This window comes from Apaloderma vittatum, unplaced genomic scaffold (assembly GCF_000703405.1).
Source record: "Apaloderma vittatum isolate BGI_N311 unplaced genomic scaffold, ASM70340v1 scaffold14353, whole genome shotgun sequence".
Lineage (NCBI taxonomy): Eukaryota > Metazoa > Chordata > Aves > Trogoniformes > Trogonidae > Apaloderma > Apaloderma vittatum.
The window spans coordinates 1-26,044 of record NW_009706564.1 but is presented as its reverse complement, the minus strand read 5'-3'; the positions used below and the strand labels follow the sequence as shown (position 1 = coordinate 26,044).

General features: G+C 41.9%; 1 protein-coding gene across 1 annotated transcript in view; it reads right to left on the bottom strand.

Moving 5' to 3' along the window:
- The window catches only part of LOC104271238 (vacuolar protein 8-like), a 25,632-nt gene extending 6,240 nt beyond the window's left edge, over window positions 1-19,392 (bottom strand). The window contains 10 exon segments of the mRNA XM_009865850.1: window positions 4,064-4,197; window positions 5,325-5,370; window positions 6,132-6,159; window positions 6,161-6,240; window positions 7,390-7,472; window positions 8,535-8,657; window positions 13,450-13,569; window positions 14,620-14,739; window positions 15,652-15,771; window positions 19,167-19,392. Of these exon segments, the coding sequence (XP_009864152.1) occupies window positions 4,064-4,197; window positions 5,325-5,370; window positions 6,132-6,159; window positions 6,161-6,240; window positions 7,390-7,472; window positions 8,535-8,657; window positions 13,450-13,569; window positions 14,620-14,739; window positions 15,652-15,771; window positions 19,167-19,392 (1,080 nt within the window).
- Window positions 19,393-26,044: the final 6,652 nt, after the last annotated feature.

The window sequence follows — 26,044 nt, the reverse complement described above, 5'->3', positions numbered from 1 at the left end:
TTTCCCTTAGGAATTGGGGTTCTTTACGTAGTTCTTACATTTGTTAGCAAGGTATATTCTTTCTGCTACTTAGAAATTGAAACGCATTAGTGACAGTGTTCAATATAAAACAAATTGCCAGTCCCGTATATAGTTGAGAGAAGTCGTGTAACTCTAAAACCTGTGAAATGTTAGGATTACTGAAGCGGCATTGACAGTCAGATATCTTTAAAACTAGTTGAACTTCTATCTTTCTTTTACTTAGGTTAAATTACAAAAGTCTGTCTTGTTTTCTTTTAATGCCAGCTGACATCTTCACTTATGTTCATTTTAAGTACTGTCACAACCAGCAATCCTAAAATAAAACATGAAAATAGATGGAAAGGGCAGCGCTGTGCCTAAACTCAGGACGTTTAAAAAGCCTATATGCAGATATGGCTGTAAATTTTCTCTGGTTTTATTCTTCTCTTCGAAGGCAGAAATAATATAATTTTAGATAATCCAATTAAATTGCCGTTGCTGACTGTTTTCTGTGCTTTTGGACTAAGTGTCCTCTTTTCTATGTAATCCCATCAACTACAGTACGTTTATTAGATTTGCTACAGTCTGATAGGAGGAAATTTTCTATGGACTATAAATGAAACTTCTAATATCTAATGACTTCCCTGGCAAGCTCTTCTATTTATTTAGGACCTACATGAGCAAGTGGCAGTACTTTAAATTTTGCTGAACCACTTTTTTGGCTGGCATATGGCTGGGATCCAGATTTTATTTTCTGGCTCAATCTTCCAAAGCATGAGAGAATCACGAGAAAACTCTGAGTAAAAATAGATTGTGTGGTTCAGATGGATATTGATCTAACTTCTCCCAAGATAAAAAAAAAATACAAAACACAAAAGAAAACAGTAAGGAAGAAAAAGCATTCCAGCAGCAAATGTGCTTACAGTTGCAGTGCTGAACTTGCACCCCTTATCCAGGGATTTCTTGCCAAGATAAATATTATCGCTTGTTTACCCAGTAGAATGTGGGAAGGCAAAGTTATTTTGTACCTGGAGTGAAAAGTCAGTGGCATCACCTAGAGTAGACAAACCCCTGCAACCCTGGGTCTTTGCTCAAAGGAAAATGATTTAAAAGGCTGTCTTCTCACAAAGCCTGACTTTTTCTTTAGTGTTTCAGGGTTGGGTTGTCCTTGGGAGAACTGAATAAAATTCCCCCTGCAAGAGGGAAGTTTTCCAGTGCTTGCTGAAAATCGGTGTCAACAGCCTAGCCAGGGGATTGGGGGGGGGAAAAAAAAAAAAAAGGGCTTTTAAGTAGGGAGAGGAGCTCCTGTGAAGCATTCCTGGGGGGTTGCTTCATGGTAACGAGAGGGCAGATGAATTCTGCCCTATTGTATCCTGGGTAGTATTTGTAATAATTCAAGCATCACTTGACTTGTTTGTAAAGGTTAGCTTTGTTCCGCAGTTTGTTTTCCAACAGCTGTTCCCATGGAGAAGTCCCTCTTTCACTCACAGAGAATTCAGCCTGAGTTAGAGAAAGAAGCCTTGAAAGATTTGAAAAACAGGCCAAGAAAGGCATGGAGGTGGGGAGACAGGGTATGAGTGAGGAGAGGTCAGCCGCTTCGCAGAGTGCCCAGGGCTCGCTCGCACAAAGCAGCAACATTCAGTAGTCAGGGACAGCTGTGTTTGCTCACTAAAACAAATTTTTAGATATAGATACTTCTCACTGGAGAATAAACCCTCGAGGGTGATACTTTGCTTTCGAGCCTCCTACTGACTCTTTTCTCCTGTGAAGGACGAGCTGTTTCTCTGCTCCTGTAACAAGGCTAATCTCCCAGGGCTCTTTTCCCCACTGATGCTGTGCTGTGCCCTTTGTAGGTGTGGGGTTTGAGGCGCTGGTAGAGACACGTTTCAGGCTCAGGGCGGAAAGGAGTTGCAGGTACTCTTTGCTGGGAGAAAAATAAGTGCGAACGGTGTTTGGGGATAAGAAAAGCAAATGCCAGTGAGGACAATGTTCCAGCACAATGCCATATACCACTAACATTCTTAGTGCACATAATAGCCTCCAGCTAACTTAATGTATCATAGAATCATAGAATTGTCAGGGTTGGAAGGGACCTTAAAGATCATCCAGTTCCAACCCCCCCACTATGGGCAGGCACATCCCCCACTAGACCATGTTGCTCAGAGCCTCATCCAGCCTGGCCTTAAAAACTTCCAGGGATGGGGCTTCCACCCCCTCTCTGGGCAACCTGTGCCGGTGTCTCACCACCCTCATGGTGAAGAACTTCTTCCTAACGTCCAATCTGAACTGATCCAGCTCTAGTTCTAATCCATTCCCTCTAGTCCTGTCACTACCCAACATCCTAAAAAGCCCCTCACCAGCTTTCTTGTAGCCCCCTTGAGATGCTGGGAGGCCACAATAAGGTCTCCTCGGAACCTTCTTTTCTGCAGACTGAACAACCTCAACTCTCTCAGTCTGTCTTCACAGGAGAGGTGCTCCAGCCCTCTGATCGTCCTCGTGGCCCTTCTCTGGACACACTCCAGCACATCCATATCTTTCTTGTGCTGTAGGCGCCAGAACTGGATGCAGTACTCCAGGTGGGGTCTCATGAGAGTGGAGCAGAGGGGGAGAATCACCCCCCTTGACCTGCTGGCCACGCACCTCTTGATGCAGCCCAGGACACGATTGGCTTTCTGGGCTGCAAGTGCACACTGACGGCTCATGTTGAGCTTCACATCCACCTGTACCCCCAAGTTCTTTTCTTCAGGGCAATCGTAAGCTTGTTGAGTGCAATTTGTGTTCTGATTGCATGATGAGGTTTGACAAGCAATGAGGACATTTGGTACTAACGCAGCCAGCACAAAACCCGTGAAGCCTCAGTGCCTTTGAAAAGCTTTGTGTTTTCGTTGCTGCTTCCAGGGCATGGAGCTTACTTACCCTTTTTTTCCATTACATCCTGGAGTTAGAGGAGCTGCAATAGGGTTTGTACCGTGTTGTGTATGTGCAACAGAGGTGTAAGGTGCAACCCCTGGAGGAAATTCAAATCAGCCACCAGCAGTATTTAAACCCAGCTGTGGTTACTCGGACTGCTTAAAGCAATGTGTCAGCAAAGGTCCTCACATTTTTTTACTTTATTTACCCAAACTCTGGCTCTCTTAAAAAGTTATTCTTAGCTGAAGACACTGATCAAAAACCTTTCAGGTCCATGTTCCAAAGGATGTCTTTAGTTACTGTAATGGAAAAGCCCGTTTAAGAATAATGATAATTTGTCAATTGCTACTTGCTGGTTTTGCTGTTTAAATGTGCACAGTGAAAGTACAGCAGGACTGTCTGTTTTGTTTATTTGCCATGGTTCATTTTTAGCCAGACTTTTTAATGTATTTGCATAGTGTTAATGGTGGTGTTTATGCTGAACGTAGGCAAAAGAACTATTTGGTAACTAAGGACATGAAGAGACACAGACAAGTCCTAGTGAATTAAAGATAGCATTTCAAATTCTTTTAGCCCTGTCTTGATCTTAACTCAAAAGGTGTTCAATTTATGCAAATGTACTTTTGAATAACTATCCATTTGGGAAGTAACGTATTTTTGCGCTGGTGCATGTTAAATGCATGCTCTAAATGAGTTTCTCTGCTTTTCAGTGTGTGTGTAAGCTCTGTAGCCAAGGAATAACTTCCTCAGCTGCCCTCATGGCTGCAGTCTCTCACGGTGCTGTGCATGTGTCCTGCCCCATGTACACCCACCTGGAGACCTGCGGTCTGGGGACTGAGGGGACCACAGTTGAGTTGCAGGGAGTGCAGTGTCCACACATCCAAAGAATCTGGCACCCATCTACCCCTCCACTGTTCCCTTGGTCCCGTTACAGGCAATCTGATTAACTACCCCACAAACAGATGGTCTCCTCGAGTGGTTAGTGACAGTGCAGATGGAGTAGACAAAACATTGTTATTTTGGGTGGGAGAGAGAAGGGTTGGGTCGTTCTCCAAATGCGTTTTGTATGCAGTTTTGCCATAACAGCGCATTACCCCAGGTAATGGCCAGAAATACTCTTACCCCTCTGGTATTGGGAAATGACCTCCCCTACCTGGTTGTGCGGGTGCTGGGACAGTATCCAGAGCAGAGCGATGGAGGCACGACGCACATCCTCACTGCCAGATGCCAGGAGGGAGCACAGCTTGGGCAGGACATCCTCAGCAACCATCTCAGCCTGAATGTCTGCTGGTTTGGGAAAACGACCAAGGTCAGGGAGCTTCAGAGCACCATGAGGAGGTACTTGGGCCCCAACTCAAACATTTGACTGTGTCTCAGTGATAAAATTAGTGGGGATCCTCCTCACCTCTGTGGAGTGGGACAACATGGATGTTTGTTTATAAAAACAAACCCTCATTTGTTTTGTCTCCTTTTGCCAAGGGATTAATAGAGGCTTGAGGGCAGAACTTAGGTTTCGCACCCTTCAGTTTGTGTCTGAACCTCAGCAAGAAGAAATGAGGGGAATGTTCTCAGTCCTTCCCTGGCACAAAGCTCGCTAAGAAGGTCACACCTTCTGCTGCATAGACAGAAAGAGCTCTCCCAGTACCACCTATCTCACAGAGTTAGAGTTAGCCAGGGAGAGATCATCCATTCTGGCTGAATCCTTATACCCAGCTTGCTCCTGAAACCCCAGCGAGTGCTTTTGGGCCCTAATAGGCAATGCCAGAGCAGCCACCAGATGGGGCAGCAGTCCCAAAAGGCCACGAAGACCTTTCAACCACGCCAAGGAGCAGTGCAGCAGTTCTTTTACTCTTAGCTCCACTATAATTGTGATTGCTTGAAAATTAAGCACCTCTACATTTTCTAGATGAAATCTACCCTGGCCCCTAGGGCTCTATCATTGAATGTGTCAGTCCTCGTTTATTTGCATTTAATAGGACAGGATTATTTTTTTTAAGATGATGACAAATGCTTAAGAGAAAATTGTATTTAATGACAGACATGCCTTGGGAGAAGGCAAGTCCCCACTCAAGCAGCGATTTCAGGAGACATTCTACCCTAATCAGGTTTAATGGTTGGGAAACATGGAAGGGAAAAAACCTTACTAAGTTGCAAAGCCTCTCTGCATAAGAAGACCTCTGCTGTCTCTCTCACGTTGTCGAGATCTTTCCCCTTGCTACCCGGGAGCTATAAGGCAGATTTAGTTAGTGCATGTGATGCACCTCTCTCTTCCCTTAACATCCAATTAAAGTGCAGAAAAGAGAGTATCTCTTTGCTTCTAGTACAAAAGTTCCCAGCCCACTGTGCTCATTCTGAAAGGCAGAGAGAGAGAAAGAAAAATAGTGTGGTTTGTTTATCTCTAAGATATTGCTTACCGCTGGCAGCCAAATTTCTTAAGCAAACACATGCCTGGCTTGAAACCTGCTTGTGCAAAAGAGAAAAAACAATAAAAAGAATAAAAGAGAGGAGAAAAAAAGAGCTGTTTCAGTAATGCATGTTCCTTCCTATTGTATGCAAAATAAAAGTGACCATACCAGGAAGGTATGACATTATCTTCAGAGAACTAATTTTAAGACATGGTTGGGGTTTTTTTCAAAGTTTTGATGAATTTTATTCAACCTCCTCTGTCATCCAGTAGTTGATGGTGGGGTTCAGATATTGGTTTATTTTAGAATGTCAGATAAGTTATAGAAAAATTAAGGGAGTAAATTTGTCTCATTTGCTTTATCCTTTTTCAACCTTCCTGCTAAGTAGAATTTAAGGTTCTACCCTTTCAATTCTAAATTGTAGCTTATTGAAGTTTCTTTCCTGTGGTTCCCAACAAAAAGAAAAAAAGTAGTGTAATCAACACTCCAGACACCTGCTGTTGCAAACACAATGATCAAAGCCAGTTGAGAGCCTGGACAGAGCACTTCACATATATAATTTCAAGTTTAAAGGCCATCCTAGTCTAAAGAAGTGTCCAGGGCTGTGGAACAACTTTAATGACTTCCCTTTTCTTTCTCCATACATTGACCTTGTAGAACCTACGTGTATTCTGTGTCTTCTCTCACGGGAAAGATGCTGCACAGGCACCTGTACAGCAGATGAGCAGAATTGTTGCAAGACTGGAACAGGAAGCCCAAGTTTATAGCTCTGATCTGGTGCTAAGCCTCTCCAGAAAGAGAAAGCTTCAGCTTTACCTTGTCCACAGAAGACGATAGGAGAGAGGAATCCGTTGCCGGGTCTCAGCATGGCTTCGTGGTGCTGAATGTTGGCTGCCATGTTGCTTAGGGCAGCGCAGCTGTAATACTGCAGAGAAGCAAGAAAAAAGTAGAGAGAGAAGGTCAGAGTGGCGACGCATGGAAGAGAATAAAAATAAATCAGAGAAACGCTCAGATTTAGAGCTGATGGCAACAAAGTGCTTTTTCATCTTAAAGGCGTTTTACTGGGTAGATGCAGTAACAGCCTGAGTGGGGCTTCTTCCAGGAAGAGTGATGCAACCCACTGCAACTCCAAGAGCAGCCCGGCTGTGGCTCCGCTTGTACAAACCCACTAAGGCCTCGGGTATTTGGGAACACACTGTGCCGCTGCGATGATGCGGCACAAAGTTAGGTCATCTGCATCTACTCTATTCTGTGTTTATATTTACTTACTCAAGCTGGATGTAGTCATTGCCCTAGCATGCCAAGAGATCATTTTCAAAGGATTTAAACTTTAATGCTAGGGAGGATTACTAGGGAGGTATAATTAGAAGAAGCAGGTTGAACGACGAAGAAGGAAATTTCAACACAAATCTCAGAGAAAGCTGATAATGCTGAAACAGTTTGCAGAAATTCCAGAGGGTCCATCCCTTCACACATTTTAAAGAAATCTGAATAGAGAGAACCAAACCAATGGAAGAAACAGTCCTATACTATGCAGAGGACTGAATGAATGAACTGACAGATTTTAAGGTTTACAACTGACTCATAATTGTTCCTCAGCATACTTAAAGTGTGTGTGTAGTCACAGCGAGGTGTCTGTGGTAGGCATAAAATAGGAAGATTTCCCAGATGTTTACAGTAAGAAGAAAAAAACCTTTGCAAGTTTTGCCTTCTCACAGCACTTTGTGAAATTGCCTTGAGAGGAAGATCAAAGTTAGGATGCAAACAAACAACAACAGAGGAAGAGGCTTATCTGCAACTTGTCTGATGATCTAAAAGATACAAGAAGATAACCGTGTAACAACTGTGGGCACCTGTTAGCCTGTGCTGGCAGATGTGCTTCTGCATCATTAACTTTCTCCTGTGGAGAAAGTGTTTTGAACAGACATTATCTGACTGAGCTGAATTTCAACAAGATGCTTTCACATGTTTCCCTGCTTGTCTAAAGAAACCTTTCCTCCTCCCAACCTTTTCATTTCTACATGCTGTGGTTTGTGCTGTTACTCTTTGAAAATCTGACTTGTTTGAGCCATACCTGCACTTCGGTGTCAGGAGATTCCAGCAGCGAGGCAAGAACTGATAGGGCTCCTTCTTTGCAAAGGACCTGTTGGATTTTCTCTGCCGTTTAAAAAAAAAACAAAAACAAAAGCACTGTTAGCTTGTCCTTCCCCTTCCCTCCCTTTCATCTGGAGGCATCATTCCAAAGGGATATGAACAATGATTGGATTCTAGAGAGTGGTGATGTTGTCCAAATATATGCCAAGCAGTGTGACTGGAGAGTATATTATTTAGAGCTTGTGCAGTATAGCAGAATGCGGAGATTTTTCGCAAGTGACTAACAGGCGGTCTGATGGATTAAGCTTCTGCTGGTTTTATGCTAAAGACTGTTCTGAGAATCTGAATTGCTGGAGAAGCTGAAGAACCTCAGGTATGATATTCACCATGATTTATGTGTTAAAAAGTACAAATTCTTTTTAAAATGTTGAATAATAACAGAAGTGCAATAGCTAACTCCAGAAGTTCTTGCCCATCTTTCCCTTCCCCTGTATAGAGATAAGAGAGATGTTACTCCTGACGGTATCACGTAGCTGTGTGGAATAACAGTATCACCTACATAGGTGAGATTTAATGCTGGTTTGTTTCACAGTTAATGCATGGTAGCACACGTTACTGCAGAGGACCAAGTACTGCTTTTACTAAAGCTGTTGGCAGATATCCTAGGAGCCTTTAACATTTTGCTAACAACAGTTACATTTTGCAACTTTCAACATTATTAGAGATGCAAGTCAAATGTACCTAGAACTTGACCTTGTTGAATAAGCTGCTAAGATGGCTTCAAAACACCACCAACTGTGCTGCTAACTTTTCAGACCAAGTTATTTCTTTTAAAAATTATTATTTTTTTTTCTATTTCTTGGACTGATGATTCAGGTGCTTGTACATTAGCTCCCTGGCATTGGAAATCAAGCCTTTCTATCTCAGTACTAGGCAAAAAAGGGTCTGTATTAGCTAAAGAGAGGCCAAACTTAAATCATCTGCCCTTGGTATTTGCCATATGCAAAGGAAATAATTTGTTGCTCAGATACGCCTTTATTCTTGCCTTAACCCTTCTGAATGAGTTTTCTATCAGTGAGAAATTTTCTTTCAGCGATTTTAGATAAACCATTAATTAGAAGGTACCTGATTGTGTGAGGTTGAGAATAGCACCAACTGCATTTTGTTGGACTCTAGGATCGTAGGAATTGGCAAGAGACAGTAGAGGTGTAACTCCTCGAGCAGCGCCAATAGCCTCTCGGTTGGACTCTGGAGAAAACAATGAGAGACAGAAAGAAAGACGATGCTGCCGTCCTACTGTGTGCAAGGAGCAGGACAACTAGCAGGACTAGATTTATTTGGTGTTCACTTCTCTGATTCTCTGGTATATATCAAAGATTCTCTGCATGCTCAAGAGCTTAATGGGAAAGAAACTTCCTCACAACTTCTGGATTAGCCATAGGTCACAGTTGGTTCAAAGCTTTTGTTTTGTGAGGAGGATGATTAAAATAAAAGTACTGTTAATCCCCTTAAACAGGTTATCCAGGTGTCATACTTGCCTTGTATCCTGGTATATCTGATCAAGCTTTACTCATGGCGTGCCAGCTAGAATATTCTGGTAACATATTCTGGTTGATTTTGCAGGCAAGCTTTTCTCCCATCTAATTTGCCTGCATATTGCTCTTTTGTTTCCCCCAGTGGAAGGAGAAACTCTTTTGTGTGGTTCCAACCCATGGAAACCAGTCTGGCGTGATGTAAACTCTAATTATTTGAGTAAAGAAGAGAGGTAAAAAGATTGAGAATTCAGATATTGCTGCTTCCGTCATTCTTTCACATAATACACTCCATGAATGTTTGCAAATGTGGAGGAGGACCTCGCCTTTGGGTAAAGGGATTACAAACATTTTTAAAAACTTGGGCAAATTCTTTCTTCCACTTTCCCTTCTAGGGCAGGGATGTGGAATCCTATATCGCCTCTTGAAAGAGCTTCTTAGGGCTGTGTTTCCAGTCTGAAGATCTTTTGAAGGAAGCACTGGCCATGACAGAATATGAGCCATTGGGTGCTTCAAAGGTTTTTCTTCCTTAAAGAAACACAAGCAGTTTGATTTGGAAAGGCTTCATATATGTGATGGTTCAAACGTTTTTTCTGCCTGAGGGCTCAGATGTGGTGGTCAACACTGGAAGCCTACAAAGGCAGGATGAGCTCTTGTTTTGGAGGGAGATGACACGTGGAGGCTCCAGCACCCCACTCCTGCCTGGGAAGGACTGGAGCACCTGCAGTCACTGTGGGAGAGTGGAGAAACTGCCACAGGTACTCAAACGGTGGAAACTCTGTGACCAAAATAAATATTTTTTTTTTATCCTTTGGGTCATTCACTAGCTGACAAGTGCAGTCTTTGTTAGTGGCCACTATTGTGGGTTTGCTGGATTTATTTTTATCTATGTCATTTTTCTTTATTCTTCTCTCTGTTCTCATTCCAGTTTTGGTCAGATAATGTGGCCAAATGCACTATCTGTTTTGAGAGCTGTCCTGGTTTTGGCTAGAATCAAGTTAATTTTCGTCCTAGTAGCTGCTGCAGTGCTGTGTTTTGGATTTAGGATGAGAATAATGCTGATAACACACGTTTTAGTTGTTGCTAATCTGTGTTTATACTAAGTCAAGTATTATTCAGCTTCTCATACCACTCTGCCAGCTGGGCATGGGAGTGTGCAAAGGAGCTGGGAGGGGACACAGCAATGACAGCAGACCCAAACAAGCCAAAGGGGTATTCCATACAACATGGCATCATGCTCTGTACATAAATTGGAGGAGTTGGCCAGGAGGGGTGGATCATTGCTCAGAGACTCTGGTTATTGATTAATGGGTAATGAGCAATTGCATTGTGCATCACTTGTCTTTTCTTGGGTTTTATTACCCTCTCTTTTTGCTTTATTATTATTAATAATAATAATAATTTAGTCATTAAACTGCTCTTATCTCAAGCCAAGTGTTTTACTTTTTTTTTTTTCCCAACCCTCCTCCACGTCCCACTGTGGGGTGGAGCAGTGAGGAAGTAGCTGTGCGGTGCTTAGCTGCCAGCTGGAATTAACACAACCACGACTTATGACAGAAAAGATGAAGATATGTCACCAAGATGTGTAACTGTACTATTATCTCCATCAGAGAGGTGGCAGGCTAGATTATGTTTCTCTCCTGGATCACTGCTTATCTAAGTAATGCAGTCCTTCCACTGATGCCACTGCAACCACTGCTGCCCTGTAGGGTGCTTTTAGAAAAGAACGATGCATTCAGATGCTACTCTAAAGTGGGAAAATCAATAACATCAACTCAAGCTGAGTTTGAATAACTCACCTTGAAACCTGCATTTATAAATTCTTTCTTTCCACTCTTTGCCATTTGTGTGCTTGAAAATTCTCCTGTTTGTACAAGATTGAATGCACTCTACATTCAGTACCTCTTCCTTGTTTAGCTTCATGCAGATGTTCAGGCCTCCCTAAACCATCACTGTGAATATTTAAGTCTGTTCCTGGGCACTCTGAGTTCTTATCCAGAAATAATATCTGTTTTCTCTCACAGACTCAAAAGCTGCAGATAATTGCAAATGTGCATGTGTCCTTCTGCTGTGCGGACAAATGCTGATGCTGGAACAAACTGACCTTCAAATCCCTTTTTATCTGAATGGGTTTGTTTGCTGCTTTTATTTTTGCCAACTTTCTGCAGCTGGTAAGTACCAGACAATTCAGCTTATGTATAACTTGCAGTCACATTGCTAAACAGCTTCACTCTGTACGTACTCTTGCATGCTTATTGCACCAGAAGACACATCACCATTCTTGGATTTAGAATTTTTGTCACCTTAAAGCTATCTAAGGATCTTCGTAACTGGTTGTGCTTCCATATTCATCTTTATTAAGCCATTCTGAAGCATGAATGGCTTACTTGAAGGACATGACTGCACAGAGTATGCTTCTCAAGCAGAACCTTTCAGATGTCAGTCTGTGAGTTAAAATTAAAATAAACTCATTGCTGTGGTAGCTAAATATAATCTGAAAAAGAAGTAAACGGATCTAGTTCATCTAAATCCTAGTTACACTGGGACAGAGATCCTCAACACCGACCAAACCCCAGCCAGCAACCCAGGCTATGCGCTTGCAGGACTATGCTCGGCAGATGCCTTCCTATCTAGTTCGAAAGCTCCCTGAGCTTCAGCGCTGAATTTGAACTGCTTCTGCTCACAAGTACACCAGCACTTAAGGGAGTATGCAAAAGCATCAGGTGACCACCCTCAACAGAGGCTGAAGGTGGGTCAGATCTGGAGAGTCTGAGGGTTCCCTGATACTCTGGGTTAAAGACAGAGACATCTAGAAGGCCCAGAGTGCCTTCAGGACTAAGGAACGTCCTTAGGTGCCCTGTGATCTGCTTAAAACCATTGAAGGGATATCCCTCTGTAGTTCAGGGGCATAACTTCACTCACCATACATAAGGAAAGTCCTTCTAGTGCCAGGTACCTAGAATTTTAGTGATGCCACACTTAATTTAGACATCTAAATGAGGCAATGTGCATTCCTCACAAAGTAATGTAGTATACAGTGTTCTTAACCTTGCTGCAATAATGTGCAACACTTAAAATTTGAAGTTTCAAAGGGAAAACTGTTTAAAAACCTGCAAATGTATATAAAAAAAAAAAAGATGGGGTAAAATGCAGATCAGCAATTTCATGTAGTTGGATCCTGCTCATCCACTCACTCTTTGCAATGTAAATACTTGAATAAGAAAGTAACGCTTTTACCATGCTTCTCTCAGCCTTCTGGGAAATCTGATTGTAACTTCCCATGCCGGAGAGTGAAGCTCCAGGAAGACAAATGTATGTTATTCATGGCTTTTATACAGAGCTTTACACACTTTGTACCATAGAATTACGCAGTTTGCAAAAAGTAGAATAAGCCAGACTAACCTGATTACCTTTCTTTTGGTAACTGTGGTTGAGCTTATCTGTCTGGATGCCCGGAAAATATCTATATCATGATATGAAATATGTATAGCTAACCAAGAGGAAGTGGTGATAAATGCAAGAAGTACATGATGGGTAAGGCACTGACTAAAAGCAAGGTGGCATCAAGTTTTGCTGAAGGGGAAGGACCACCTGGAAGAAGGCTACGAGCCTTCTACAAGCACTGGTCTGTAGTTGGTTTTGAACCAGAAAGTTAATACAAAGATGTGAGCATGTCAATGCTGTGGAGGACTGGAATATTTTACAAATGACCAACAAGCTAGAAGACTGAAGCAACAGGAAGAGAGTGAAAACTTATAGTACAAATTGCAGGGAGGTGCGCTTAGAAATATCTGCTGCAGACCCTTAATTGGTGTCTGCTGGCAATAGGTGATTGAGTCAGCTGCAGGATGACAACAGCACCATGATGCAATCACAAAAAAAAAAAAAAAGCTGTTACCACAAAATATATTCCCCTGGATGCCACAATAAAAGACACAGGTGAGACCCGAGATGAAATACTGCTCATTTCTGCTGACCTGTCTCTTGAAAGAGATGAATGCAAACCGGAACTCCTGCAGAATTTGTGTACATCTTGGGATTGTAGCAATGCCCGAGGTCTGTGGTATCACAAACAGCAGATACAATTGCTGTGTTCCCTTTCTGGAACATATCATTTACACCCAGAAGGGCTATGAAGATGAATGGAGAGCCTCTCTTACAAGCTGAGCTTGGCTTTTTTTAGTCTCGTAAAACGAAGGAGCCTCATCAACATAGACATCAGCAAAAGCTACTATAGACACTAATTAAGATAAGCTGGTCATGAATATATTTAGGTTGGAAATCAGAAAAAGGTCTGTAATCATAAGAGAATGAAGGTCAGAAACACTGAGAACCTTTCTTAACTGGAATCTCAAGAGGCTGAGTTTATGATGTGGGAATATCAAAATTTGCTGCTGCATCTTATGACTCTTATGCTGATTGCAAATAGGTTATTTCAATTTGAAATATGTGGTAAGAGTTGAATGAATTCACTGCAGAAGATAAAGGGAAAAAACCAGCACACTCACCTGAAACAGCCAAAGTCATGGTGCAGGCACAGGAATTACACTGGACAGTGGGATCCTCTGACTCAAGCAGATCCAGAATTGGCTCAAGTAAACCCATTTGGACAACTAATTCTTTGTCAACTGTTCATAAATCCAAGAAAGAATGGACAAATAGAAAAGCAAACAGTTAAAGAGCCATCATGAAAACAATGTATCATCCTTTGACTGCTTTCTTTGGGGATCTATATCACAATTATGCACAATAGACCTAAGAAGGAAGCAGCCTGAAAGGCAATCACAGTCCCTCGCTAGGTTTGCTTGTTTTCTCTTCAGACTCGTGAAAGACTGCAGCTTTCCAAGAGGTTCACACTTCACTCAGCTCCCCTTTCTTTTTCTTTTAAAGTGTACCCTTTCAATATTTTTTCTTGCTTGTAAATAGTGACATGATAATATTTGCAGCAAGACCCTTAAAAAAGGAAAAGAAAAAAACCTGGCTTCATTGAAGACAGACCCTGTCTTCTGCTGTTATAGGATAGCATGATGGAATGAATATTTGTTGTGGGCCAAGTGACACAGAGCACAGTAGTAAATGTGACAAGGACTCCACTGCTGAAGTGTGTGGTGTTCATGCTCTGTCTATCAACATAAACTTTATTGGAAAGTGTTTCATCTGCAGCTCCCAGATCCTATCTCAATTACACTTGCCCTATTAGCCACAGAATTCATTGAATTCTATTAAAAATTGTAATTTTATTCTTTTAAACTCTGCAAGCAATTTAAGACCAAGGTCCAGTTAATAAATAACAAGAAAATGAGTACTGTCTCATAGGCAGAGTCTATTTCTAAAAGCTGTATCTGTTGCTTGAAAGAGTAAGCGGTGGGCTCTCAATCCAAGAATGAGAATAACATAGCTGTTCCCACACCAGTCTGGGAATAATTCATCAGCCTTTGCACACAGATCCAAGATCTCTTTGCACATGATATAATCTAGCTGGAGGGATCTGATATGTCCTGGTGCTACCAGAATCTAAGTGGCTTGCAGAGAGAAGCAGCCTCACAACTGTCCTATCAGGAACACAAAAAAAGAATTTGGATTTCTCTAGACCTAGGTGTTTAGACGTGCTCTCCCCTTCTGTCTGAGTCTGGCTGAAGAGATCCTTTTTCACCCGAGATGTGTCGTTAATGACTCACTATTTCCTTCCAGCAAGAAGTTGACAAGGGACAAGGAAGACATCTGCTGCACCTCCAGGTCAGCAGACCGTAGTAAGGCATAGAAGGGTTCCAGATGCTCCACAGGCAGAGGGATGTTCACTGCAGGAATGAGAGGAGAGATTCAGGAGTCTCATCATTCACCACAGTCACATTTTTCTCTTGTTGGTCTTAAGTCTTAAGTGCTACTATACATAGGCTGAGTGGTATTCCCCTTCATTTAAGTTCCATGGCTACTGGCAAAACAGAGTTAAGTTTCCTGAAAAGGTCTGGAATAGTCAAGTACTTCAAAAATATCATGGGAGGGGAAGCAGTATGCTTCGCTACCAAACAAGTCATTCCTCCTCACAGCAGATCCTTAAGTTGTGGCCGTCTGCCCTTTTTAGCCAGAAAAAAAAAAAGCATGGGATAAAGCTATCAAGCCAAGTGGCAGAACATTCTCCTTGATTTTAAAACAAACAAACAAATAAATAAATCACAGCCTGCATGTTGCTGGTTATACTACCTTTTTGTAGGACCCAAACTCTTGCTGGGATCTTATTTGGCATATCTAGACTGACTTCTAACCATTTCCAAATTACATCAGGTGCCTTGTGCTCCCACAGAATGGTTGGGTCAAAGAAGAACGCTTCCTGCATGAGTTTCCACTATAATCTGGCCTCTAATGCTTTGTCCTCTTCCCATAATTATGTACCTTAAATGATCACTATGTCCACTTCAAAATCTTCCACCATAGTTTTGACTGTGTTGCCCTCAGGAGATTCTAACTACTTTGTGTTCTGGTGAATTTTTCCAGCAATTACATAAATGACAGTCTCATGCGAGATATCCCCTCATAGTAAACCCCAGAATAATACACAGTGATGACAGAATTTCCATTTTCCTTAGCAAAAAACACAGCATCAAAGAAAAAAAAAAGAACTTTAATAAATGAATCAAAGGGAGTTTCACAGCTGGAAAAAAAAAATTATTTGCAATTACGTGAAAATTTTCTAATGCACTGAGATAACTTACTGTGCTGACTCATATGCAAGTAATAGAGGGCAGCAGACTGCTGTAAACCTGGGTTTTCTGAAAAGGCTAAGGTCCTCAAGGCTTCCAGAGGGTCCTTTCCAAGTGGTGACATTTCAAAACCTGAAAATGTATGACAGCACAGACTCAATTATACCTGGAAAGGGTTAGTTCACAAAAAGAAATTAAAATTTACAGTCAACAAAACACATAGGATTTTTGTACTGCAGCGATTCCATAGAGCTCATCTATCCTTATGCATGTTTCCATGAGCAGAAGCAATAAGTGAATCTGGAATAACCTGTCCTTGGCAATGCTCTTGTGAAGCTCACAAAACTAGTGATTGGAAGCAAGATAAATTATAACCTTTAGACATTTTTATGCTCTCCAATATAAATGCAGGTGTTCTTTTTCTCCATTAAAAAATCTTTTTTCCCTGAATCATACAAGATCTTTCTTAAAATATGTCTACTAAACATGGTGTTCTTAGTTATGCGATATAGAAAGGGTATACATTTTTAATTTACTACATTTTATGTTCACTGTGTTTCCTGTCCTAGGTATTACAGTAAAGGATTCCTGTCCTAGGTATTACAGTAAAGGATTCCAGAGGATAGTAACATGGATTGCAAATGAGCTTGTCTCAGGCTCAAATTTCTAGCATGAGTCTACCTGTTCTCGAGTATGATAGTTATCCTATAAATAGCAATAGCCATCAAGCAATAGCAGTCATGCATGACTTCTGTAAGTCACTGTATAATATACTTAAAATATGTGGAATGGACCAGCAGAGATGGGAAAAAAAGGGCCATTGAACTCCTGCTCAATAGTACAAACTGTTGAAATGGTAATGTACTATAAATGGACTGGTGGAGTACACAATTATAAAATATATTGTCAGACAGTAGATTAAAGCAGTATATTAAAGACTGAACTATCTCTATGAACAAGATCTAGCTACCTTACCTCCCCTGAGAAAAAGAGATGGGAGAGGATATGAGATTTCATGCCTCAGTGCAAAACTCAGCCAATATCTCAAGCCATTAGAAGCTGCTGACATGTCAAGAGCAGCAATCCACCCCTCAGCCTCATCTTCTCCAAACTAAAAAGACCCAGCTCCTTCAGCCTTTCCTCATAAGGGAGATGCTCCACTCTGTCATCTCTGTGGCTCTGCACTGGACTCTCTGAAGCAGTTCCCTGTCTCTCTTGAGCTGAGGGGCCCAGAACTGGACACACTATTCCAGATGTGGCCTCACCAGGACAGAGTAGGAGGACCTCTCTCGACCTACTAGCTACTCCCCTTCTGATACCCCCCATGATGCCATTGGCCTTCTTGGCCACGAGGGCACATTGCTGGCTCATGATCATCCTGCCGTCCACCAGGAGCCCCAGGTCCCTTTCCCCTGTGCTGCTCTCCAACATGTCAGTCCCCAACCTATACTGGCACATGGGGTTGTTCTTTCCCAAGTGCAAGACTCTACACTTGCCCTTGTTGTATTTCATAAAATTTCGCCCCACCCAGCTCGCCAGCTTGTCTAGGTCTCTCTGAATGGCTGCACAGCCTTCTGGTGTGTCAGCCACTCCTCCCAGTTTCGTGTCATAAGCAAACTTGCTGACAGTGCCCTCTGTTTCCTCATCCAGGTCATTGATGAATATATTGAACAGCACTGATCCCAGTACCGACCCCTGAGGGACTCCACTAGACATAGGCCTGCAATTAGACTCTGCCCCATTGACCACAACTCTCTGACTTCTTTCCTTCAACCAGTTCACAATCTACCTCACTACCCAATTATCCAGACGACACTTATTCAGTTTAGCTACAGGGATGGTGTGGGAGATGGTGTCAAATGCTTTACTGAAATCCAGATAAACCACATCCACTGCACGGCCATCATCTATCCACCTGGCTACATCCTCACAAAAGGCTATCAGGTTGGGCAAACATGACTTCCCCTTGGCAAAACCATGTTGGCTCCCAGTTTATTATAATTTGTCCATAACTTGCCCCATCTTGGAATAAAACACACAAGCGAGTGCTAAAGCAAGAGGAATGTGTCTTGGTTCTCTTTGTGAGGCTCCCTCTGCTTGTCTTGGCAGCAGGATTTGGCAACTCAGAGAATTAACATTGGTTCCTCTTCCTGGGTGCCTGGAAGATGCCCACTGTACATCAAGCTGAAAGATCTGGTCCTATTCTGCAAATGGACTTCAGGTCTCAGCCAGTGCTTAACGTGGAACAATTAGTGAACTGTATCAGCAGCACAGGACCCTCGCCATTCATAGGGCAGCGACACCAGCTAATACCAGCTGAGGCTAATTCACTCATGTTCCCAACAAGCATCATCACAGCAATTATTCCAAAGGTTGTTCCATGACAGGTCATTTCAAACAGCATTAACTGTGTCACGCCATCCTGGTTCCCATCACAGGATGGTTTTATGTCCCCCAAAAGGCAAGTAAAGAAATAGTAGTTTGTATTCCACACCCTTCACACAAATGAAAGTAGAAAGACATGCAATTTTGTGTAGTAGCTTTAGCCCAAGGTTGTTAGACTTAAAGCAACATACCCAATTAGCTGTGAGACAAAGCAAAACTGAACAAGCAATGGTCCTTGCCTAAGCTTGAGATGAGGAATGTTTTTAAGTTGGAAAACTGACAAAACACAGTCATCCAAGATAAAATTCTGTGACTGCAGGAGTGAAATAAAGAAAAGTTTTCCTATTGATACTGTTGTATCCTAGGACAGGATAGGGAGGACATCACAAGTAGATATTGTTTAGTAGTGGGAATTAGGCAGACAGCCTGTAAAACAGAGGAGATACATGAAGAGTTACGAATCTACTTTGATTCAAGTTGAATCTCATGATTGTGTTCAAGCCTTGTGTCTAAAATGTTTGCACAAAAGCACGTAGGCAGACCAGTTGCTTGGAATACCGGAAGACCGAGAGAGCTTGTCCCAGGGTGACTTTGACCTTCCCCGTGTACAGCCCAGACACCCCCAGCGCAAGTCCAGGTGTTCTGCAGACAGCCAGCACAGAATCATAGAATTGTTTGGATTGGAAGAGCACCGCACCACGAATTGCCTGCTCACAGCTCAGCACTTATGTAGCATCCAGTGTTGGTACAGCCTGTTTCCAAGCTTGTATCTCCAGCTTTGTGACCTCCGTGACTGACTTAAAAAAAATTACTTCAATAACTACAAGGACTCACTTTTATTAAACAAATTTACTTTTTCGTATTATTTTTATATACAAAACATTTCTGATAACAGCGGTGACAGAGTAATAAAGTGACTAACCACTTCTGCCTAGATCCAGTTGTTATGCTACTGTTATGCCTTAGTGTCCTGCACACAAAGAAATGCTCTGTAGCTCTGGCCTTTCCAGCATCATTACCAAGCTGTTACATGCCATGCCATGCCATGCCATGCCGGTGCACTTCATCCAGCACTTTGTTTCCAACCCGCAAAATTAATCTTGTTCTTTCACAATGCTTTAGAAGAAATCAAGCCCTCTTACCTGTTTCAATATGCTGCAGAAATTCCTGTACTGTCACCCTCTCATGAGGCTGCAGGATGGGCTTGTACAGTTGTCTGGCTTTAGAGCTGTTCTGCTTTAAGCAGGAGCATTTGCTTATCAGAGTTAAGCATTCCTTCATGCCCTGCACCAAATCAGAGGACATCCTCTGAATAAAGGCCACGAAGTCTCGCAGCAGCTGCACGCATCGTCCACAGAGCTGACCCATTCTTGTTCCAGCAGGAGCACAGAGCAAGAGGAAAAGAAAGGAGGTAGAAAGAAAAGCTTCTCCTCAACTTGTCCACTTTTTGCACTACTTCGGTTCCTTGGCGTTTGTCCTGTCCTCCAGATGTTAACTCCACACTGTGTGCAGCCGCTGCAAAGCAGACAAGCTCCTGCATCCAAAAAGCTCCATCGCACAACAAGGCTGTTTTCTGCACAACTCCCAGAGTCTATAAAATATTATTTAAAAGGCTGAACTGGAGCTACACTCAAACACCCTTCCTTTGCCTGAAGAAAAATAAAACGATGATCTAAGCACATATCGAGGAGAACAGACAGAGTTTAACTCCTGCAGCATCCAACAAAGCCTTCACGAGGCTAGAAAAGCTCTGGGATAATGGAAAAAGCAACCTCAGTTTTTGTGAGGCAGCTTTCCACATGAAAGGTAGGCACCACCTTGTCTGCATGTGTACAAGCTGCCAATGGGAGAGGAAGATCAAAACAAAAAAGGAGCACTTAAACAGGTTCTTCCAGTTTTTGCTGAAGTACAGACCAGAACAAAGGCCCTGTGGGCAAATACCTCATAACTCAGTCAAGTGAGACTCTGCAAATCAGCCAGCATAGAAAACTGGAAAGAAAATACAGTGGCCAAACGAATTTAGAACTGTGTTTTCCTCCTGTCAAGCAAATTCTGCAGAGTAGGCTGGATAAGCTAGCAATGGGAGGATGTAAAACCCTCTGCAGTTTTCTTGCAGAGAAAGGTAGCGAAAGGAAAAAGAGCAGCTCTCTTTTTGCTCCATCCTTTTCCTTAATTCACCAGTCCGGCGCATGTGCCCACCCCTGGCTGAACAGTTTTACAAATGGCCTTTGTCTAAGTAAGGTAGCATTTGAAGTAACATTTGTAATATTCTTGAGTTTTCCAGCAAAATTTGGTTTGACTGAAGATCGCCTTCATTAGGGAACCAATAGGTACTGGTATGCAAAGTGTTAATCGCTTCCATTAACTTCGCTTTATCCATGAATTTGATGGATTTACTCTGTTGCATTTGATACATTTATTGGTTAAGTTTTAGCATCGTTGTCCTTTAATAGATCTTAAGTTTCTAAATAAACCACACCTGAAAATCAACGCTTTGTTCTGCACCCATTTCAAAAAACTGGTGAACAGGGTTACTCAAATCTCACTGGTCTGTCCAGCTACTGCCATTTCTTCTCTTACTTACCCATGATGTAATTTTACTAAACACAAATACCATGCAGCACAAATAAACCCACCTACACCTGTAAACCAAAAGGTATAGGAAGAATCAAAACTTACATTTTTCTGGCTACTTCCTTAACCAGCTCTGCAAGCCCACTGAGTTCTGAGCCCTGTCTGGCTTCTTGGTATTATCAAAAGCAAGGCTAATATTCCCATTTTCTCACCACGTATTCAGGATCCTTTCAGTAGAGACCTTCTACAGTACTGGGAACCCATATGACTGTCAGGTCCTGCTTCTGCCACCACCTGCTCTTCACTTTTTGTTCATGATCTTCCACCCTTCAGCTTCCATCCTAAAAAGCAGAGAGGTAGCAGATCTCTGGGAAGCCATTGTGTGCACTTTCCATCTCTTGCTCTGTCCTGCCTACAGAACTGTAAGGTTTAATTGTTGTGAGACTTTTTGAACTGTACTGCACTGAAATGAGAAAAAAACATTAAACCAAAACAGGGCTGTTTCAATAAGACACTTGTGAGTGATGACTGTGTTCTGTAACATATTCTTACTATGCATTTCAAAATGTATTACAAACATTAAAAGAGCTTTCCAATGTATCTGTGAGGAAGATATTCTTGAAATGGTTTAAAAAAAAGTTTCAGAGGCGCTGAGCTCTTGTAACTCCATTTGAAATAAATGAGAGTTAAAGAAATGCACCACACCTGAAAATGAGGCTATAATTTGCTTGAAGACAAAACCCCTGGTGTCCCAACACCTAGTTTGATGACTCAGTCAGGAAATTGTTCTTCATTGATTTGATTTTTGGGTGATACGGTTTAGGGGTGAACTTGTAGCGTAGGGTTAATGGTTGGACTCGATGATCCCAAGGGTCCTTTCCAACCTGGATTATTCTATGATTCTATGATATCACCACGTGTAGAAGACTGGCTTGTGGGACTTCAAAACTCCTCTGAATTCACAATAGCTGCTGTAAAGGTAAATCCAATGCTGCAACGATAAATCCAATGGTTTTGGTAGTTTCATGACCCAGATATGTCTCCTTATCTGTCTGAATAACATGTCAGTACAAGACTGCAAAAGAAGAAAAAACTAATAGTACTGTAATAGTGTTAAACCATTTTGCTTTTATTCTTCTAAAAAAATGTATTCTGAATAGTAGAGCCCCACACATTGTTCTTTTGTAAAGTGTTAAAAAAGCCTCTCCAAACTATTTCCATTCAGTTGTGTGCAAGTGTAACTCTACTGCATGAAGGCTGTTTGGAATTCTCTATAAAATGCACTTGGAAGTTTAAACCCATTTGCCAAATAATCGATGAATGCTGCAGCTAAATGGTATTATTGACAGAGAGCTTCCACTGGTCCAGCATTTTATCTGCTGTGTAGCTTCTCTGCAAAGGACACAAAATCCTGCTTTTCGGCACAGTCCCTTATGCATCCAATACTCGCAGTAGGTTTGTTATGTTTTGAATTAAGAACACAAAAATCTAAAACCCCATTTATTCCTCACTAATTTCATCCACCATTTTGCTAATATAGCATGCCACTGCTTGAACCACTTCTTGTAATAGAAATTCCTTTATCCAGTTTGCAATGGTGCATAACTTTTGATTGCTCAAAAGCTGACTGGCTCTGGAGAGGTGTATACAAATACCATTTACATGTGTTTGTGTAACAGGCCCCCAAACCCCTCAGGTTCTGACATGAATACTGGAAAAAATAGCCCTAACAGTTTTATTTGAGCCATGGTAGCAAATGCTTCCCTCTTGAAGGAAGAAAATTATAGCTCCAGCTTCCAGATTTTAGAAATACTGTTATCACTGTGATCTTACTCATTGGAAAAGGGATTTTTGGAAAGTGTAGAAGAGAGGCAGGGACTGAGAACATATGGAGTCTTATTTGACTTGTGTGCCAGTCAAATAAGAAACTAGCTATTTTTTGCCTAAGAAGCAGTACATTGAAAGAATATACTCATATCACTCAAAAATCCAGAACTTTAAAAAGTCGAACTAATTAAATTTGTATTTTATGTACTTGTGCCATGCAACGTGTTATTGCAACCTTTGTCTTATAAACGCTTCTTTTACTCCCTTCTCTCATCCTCCTGTTCAGGGGGTGAGGAAAACACTGCAGAGTTTAGAAAGCTGTATGATGATGGCTGTGCGTTACTGCTTGGCTTGCAACAGATTTCATTTAAAAGGTGATAGCCCTGCTAATGGCTAGCAAGTCTTTACCGTCCCCATACCTGCAGTTCAGGCCTCCTCACATGTACTCATAATTCAGTTGCAACTTCTCTTCAAACCTGTTCTATGACATTTTGTGGCTTCCAAATAACAACAAAAAGCAGTCAATAAAGAAAAAGTCTTAAAGTTCTTAAACTGGATCTAGCAGTAAAATTAAAATAATTAGGAAAAAAAAGTTGAGGAAGCAGAACAGTTCTAAAATCTGAGTCCCATGTGTATAACTTTTATTATTACTGAGCTCTTTTAAATACATATGTTAGAGATATAATAAATATATACTTTTAAATGTATTTGTGTGTGCCTATGTATATGTGTATACATAAGCATGTATGTATATATCCACCATTCAGATTTCATGAGGAATTCAGGCTGAAGAAAAAAAGACCACAGTCATTTAAGCAGGGAGGAAGCCAGATATGAGGACTTGATAGATCCAGATTTGTGAAAAACTGTCAGGGGGTTACTTCATTGCACAGCTAGGCAGAGCTTCGTTTGCATTCATTGCAATTTCTGTAGAATACAAAGGAAATTGGTCTCTCTGCATCTGAGGTATCCTCACTCGTTTTCTCTCAGAGGGAGAGTGCCATCTACTGAAGCATCTCCTTTACACCGCTCCCTTGAGCCTTGGCCCACTCATGGATTGACAAAATCTCCCCAAGCGGGTTGTAAAACCGAACAAGGTTTTAACAGGAAGAGAAGCTGCTTCAGGCGTGAATCTTTATTGTATAAAGTAACAGCTGCATGTAAAGTCCCAGGCCCAAAGACAGCACGCAACACCACTGACTTACACGTACCTGCGCTCCAATTTTATGAAGAGATTAAAAATATCCTCACTCTTGAGTTTCTTCATTCTTAACAAATCTTTGGAATTGACGTTACATTATCATTTTGTAACACTTAAAGAGTGGAGTTCCCTGATGGGACAATCCAATTCCACTGCTGACTATTAAAACATGGACTTTCCTACTCGTTTTCCCGCTCTACGTTAGTGCCCAGAAGATGCACAAGTACTCAGCCAACTCACTGAAAGGTGAGGACATCTATTAAGAGACTGCAAGAGTTAGCCTTGGGCCAGTGATGATGTGGTATTATCGTGCTGCTTTGTCTTTGTGTATCTTCCTGTTTCCCTGAACTTTGTATTTCATTGTAAATTTTCTGGACTGTTGCTCTATCCAAATAAAGTGGCACTTTGTGTCATGCCCATAGATACTATCTCTTCTGATAATAATAAACACATAAATTTAAAATTTTTGGGGAAATTGTTTTGCCTGTGCCTCTGAAACATCAGAGGTAGGTCAGCAGTGCCTACATACCTTGGAAGTTTGAACAAAGTGTACAAAAAAAACCCCACAAAATTTTATGAGGTAAATTGCCATGCCAAAGCAGGACACCAAGTATTTGAAGTACATTAGCTTGCAGAACAGAGGTGAATGGAGACCTTTCAGGTTGTGTTTCTTATCAATACCCTTAGAAAACTACTGGTCTGTTCTAATTCAAAGCAGGGGTGCACATCCTGATGTTTTTGCTAGCCAGATGCTGCACTGAAGAATCACATGGGCCATAGCTCAAATATAAATTTTTTGGATAAAATAAGGAGTGAATAAAATTTGAAACAGCTTGCACTGTTTTGATTAGGTGAATATATTTGAAATAATTAAAATTCATTTTCAAAGGATTTCACATAATAATTTGTTTTTAATTCTGGGCCCACACTATGTTTTCTTAGATACAACTGAAAGAGTATAAGTGACCACCCAGCAAGACACAGCCCACATATCTCAGAAACTAGAGGAGAGCTCTTCATCACTGGAGGGAAATGACATAAGTATCCCACAGGTCTTCAAAACCATTAAGAAATACAGGGAGGGGGAAGGACTATCTGTAGCCAAATCCTGCAATAGTTCTGGAAATCTTACTGGCCTTAGCAAGCTGATTTCCTTCCACAAGTCTATTATCAAGCAGTCTCCATTTTAATCATAGAATTACAGAATGTTTGGGGTTGGAAGGGATCTCTAGAGATCATCCAGTCCAACCCCCCTGCCAGAGCAGGATCCCCGGGGGCAGCCACACAGGAACGCGTCCTGGTGGGTTTTGAAAGTCTCCAGAGAAGGAGACTTCACAACCTCTCTGGGCAGCCTATGCCAGTGCTCCGTCACTCTCACAGTAAAGAAGTTTCTCCTCATGTTGAGGTGGAACTTCCTATGTTCTAACTTAAATCCATTATTTCTTGTTCTATTGCTGGGCACCACTGAGAAGAGATTGTCCCCTTGCTCTTGACACCCACTCCTCAGATATTTATATACGTTAACAAGATCCCCTCTCAGCCATCTCCTTTCAAGGCTTAACAGCCCCAGCTCTCTCAGTCTCTCTTCATAGGAGAGATGTTCAAGTCCCTGAATCATCCTTGTAGCTCTCTGTTGGACTGTCTCCAGTAGGTCCCTGTCTCTCTTAAATTGGGGAGCCCAAAACTGACATAGTGTTCCAGGTGTGGCCTCTCCAGGGCAGAGTAGAGGGGCAGGAGAACCTCCCTAGACCTGCTGGACACACTTTTCTTAATGCACCTCAGGATCTTGTCCACATTGCATCTTATTGTTGGTTACAGCAAAAGTTGTAGCATATACACTGCACTTGAGGTACAGGTTAGATTACACCCATGCTTGCAAAAGGTAAAAAAGCCTAAAATGAGCCAGGGGCTTGTGTGCCCCTGTAGGCCAGGCTGGTTATCAGTTAACCACAACTAGTCAGAAGTGAAAACTTTCACCATGCTGTTTTCAGCATCAGTTGGTTGCCGTGCATGGAGAACTTACCTAGCCAAGAGGAACAGCTCTAAGCAGTACATTATTTTCCCTATGCAGGAAACAGCAAAACAGAACTTGTGGATGATTCCTGCTTCCCACCTTCCATGCCTTTTCCCTCCATCAGCTGGCTTGGGCTGCTTCCCAGTCATCGTGCCCTGAATTTAAGTTACAGCTGTGTCTATGCACCCTTTCCCTTTATTTATGTGGTATTTTTATTTTTTTCTTCCCTCAGAAATAATATGCAGTAGCCTTAAAAAAAATTAAAATTGGCTCCTCCAGGATTTGAGCAGCACAGATTTTAGGACTCGTCCGACACGTATCTTTGTGCCTCGGCCAACGCCGCTCACACACGTCCTTTCGTTTTGCTTTTTTTTGGTTTGTTTTTGGTGTTGCAGACCCCGACC